The 2,676-nt window shown below is 42.8% G+C and overlaps 1 protein-coding gene across 1 annotated transcript; it reads left to right on the top strand.

Moving 5' to 3' along the window:
* Positions 1-304: 304 nt before the first annotated feature.
* LOC131685166 (general transcription factor IIF subunit 1) lies at positions 305-2,468 on the top strand. The gene is made up of 3 exons (XM_058968662.1): positions 305-464; positions 537-2,029; positions 2,085-2,468. Exons 1-3 carry the CDS (start codon positions 450-452, stop codon positions 2,293-2,295), a joined length of 1,719 nt encoding a protein of 572 aa, XP_058824645.1. The 5' UTR covers positions 305-449; the 3' UTR covers positions 2,296-2,468.
* Positions 2,469-2,676: the final 208 nt, after the last annotated feature.

The following is a 2,676-nucleotide window of genomic DNA, read 5'->3' on the forward strand; positions in this document are numbered from 1 at the left end:
AGCCGTCACGAGATTAGCACATACTGTGCTGATCGATTTGCATTGACCATCCAGTCACATCTTGGTAGATGCAGTGCGAAATGAAACCCAGCGAATCATCTCGTCACCTAACATTTTGTGACAAATATATTACTAAAATTGTCCAAATAGCAGTAAATGTTAATTCTCAAAGACAAATTTTCAGCGTGTTTATTGTGCACACATTATAAAATTGACTTGTAAGTTTGTTATCTGTGTTAACATTTCCCAATTCGATGTTTTATTTTGGGTGTCGGTATAACAGCCGAACACCACTGCCAGCTGTTGAGTTGAAGTTGACGTTTCGTCTGTTTGCGAGGCATTGCTAGAAAAGCGAGAGTTCTTTCTATTTTGTTGAAGATTTTTTTTGTTTGAAAATTACTGTTATATTATTCTAAATAATAGTTTTACTCAATCAGAGGAATTTCGCGATGAGTGGTCCATCCGTAAGTTATTTTGCGTTAAAAAATTCGAACTAATTAACGAACTATTTTGACTTTATTTATGCACGTCCATAGAGTCATCCATCTGCGAGTAGTTCAGCTGCCGGTGGAGGTGGCAGTTCATCCGGTCCGCCCGTGTCGGTGCAGGAATTTTCGATCCGGGTACCAAAGAATCTGAAGAAAAAACATCATGTAATGCGTTTCAACGCTACATTGAATGTAGATTTCACCCAATGGCGTTCAGTCAAGATGGAACGGGAGAACAATTTGAAAGAGTTCAAGGGATTCGACGAGGATATGCCTAAGTTTGGTGCTGGATCGGAATTTAACCGGGATCTAAGAGAGGAAGCTCGTCGTAAGCGATACGGTATTATAGCAAAAAAGTACCGACCAGAGGCCCAGCCTTGGATTTTGAAGGCTGGTGGTAAGAAGGATGGTAAAAAGTTCCGCGGGATTCGAGAAGGTGGAGTGGGAGAAAATGCTGCGTTCTACGTTTTTACACATGCACCCGACGGTGCAATCGAGGCTTATCCTTTGCACGAGTGGTATAATTTCCAATCGATACAACGGTACAAAGCTCTTTCGGCAGAGGAAGCGGAGCAGGAGTTCAGTAAGAGAAAGAAGGTTATGAACTATTTCTCGTTGATGTTACGGAAGCGAATGAAGGGTGACGACGATACGGTGGAAGATCCTGAGGAAACGAAAGCCAAAAAAGGTGGAGCTGGAAAAGCTAAGGATTTGAAGATCAGTGATATGGACGAGTGGATCGACTCGGATGATATGAGTTCTTCGGATGACGATGACGATGAAGGTAAACCGAAGGAAAAGGATAGCGATGACGAAGCGGACAAGAAGGCAAAAAATAAAAAGAAAGCTCTAGCAGAGAGTAAGAAGAAGAAACGAGACGTCGATGAAGAAGCACTGGAAGAATCGGACGATGGTGACGAAGAGGGCCGGGAGTTGGACTATATTTCTGACTCTTCGGAAAGTGAATCAGAACCGGAAGGCAAAGCCAACAAGGAACTGAAATCAGTCGCCGAGGAGGATGCTCTCCGTAAATTGCTTACTTCCGATGAGGACTCTGAAGATGATGATAAGAAATCAGACGAAGAGGAAAATAAAAAGGAAGAGGAAAAGAATGCTAAATCTAAGGAGAAAGAGAAAGATGCCAAGGAGAAGGAATCGAAAGATTCTAAGAAAAAGAAGAAAAATAAGAAGAAGAAAGCAGAAAACGACAAGAAGGACTCCTCGAGTGGTTCTAGCACGGATAGTTCTGATTCGGATGGGGACAACAGCAATTCTAAGCACAAAAAGAAACACAAGAAAGACAAGGAAGGGTTCGCGTCGAACCTGTCCAGCGCCAACAATTCTCGATCGGCTTCCCCGAGTATGTCCCAGTTGGAGGCGAGCAAACGCAAGATGGCTGGTTCTAATATGCCCACGGCTGATCTGACCGGTTCGGACAACAGCAACAGTCCTATATCGACACCGGCAAAGAAGGCTAAAATGGACTCGGCCCTGGCGCTTCCACCGACCTTCACTGGACTTGTTAGCTCCAACAGCAAAGAGTAAGTAAATTATTTTTAGCATTTACAAGTTTCATTCTTACCGAATACGTTGCAGCGATTATGGCATAACCGAAGAAGCTGTTCGGCGTTACTTGATGCGTAAACCGATGACCACCACCGAGCTGTTGACCAAGTTCAAAAACAAGAAAACGGGAGTATCGAGTGAGAAACTTGTTGAGACAATGACGGCCATTCTGAAGAAGATTAATCCGGTCAAGCAGACAATCCAGGGGAAGATGTATCTCAGCATCAAGGTGCCCAAGTGAGTGTGAGTGGGGGGTGGGCATTCCGACGGTTCAGTGAAACACAGGAGCAAGGTTAGTCCCTTCCAATATAATATGACACCGACAGCAGCTTCTAGAGCGTAATTTTCCTAACCGTAGTTTTATGTTAATTATTTAAAACTAGTTAAGAAATACAGAGGATCAAAACTGCTAAAGGGTAATTTGAAGAACATCAAGACGTATTCGAAAGTTCGATTGTTTGTAAGTTTAAAGCAATATAGTTCATTGTTGCTATCAACTATGCAAATTGTGAATTAACTACTTAATGATGTTCGAGAAAAATTGCATATTTCAGTGGTTTTGCAGAGTTATACACATGGGTGCGGTAAATACCTGACCTGGCATTTGGCAGGCTTCACCACA

Source organism: Topomyia yanbarensis, chromosome 2 (genome assembly GCF_030247195.1).
Source record: "Topomyia yanbarensis strain Yona2022 chromosome 2, ASM3024719v1, whole genome shotgun sequence".
NCBI classification, from domain to species: Eukaryota; Metazoa; Arthropoda; class Insecta; order Diptera; family Culicidae; genus Topomyia; species Topomyia yanbarensis.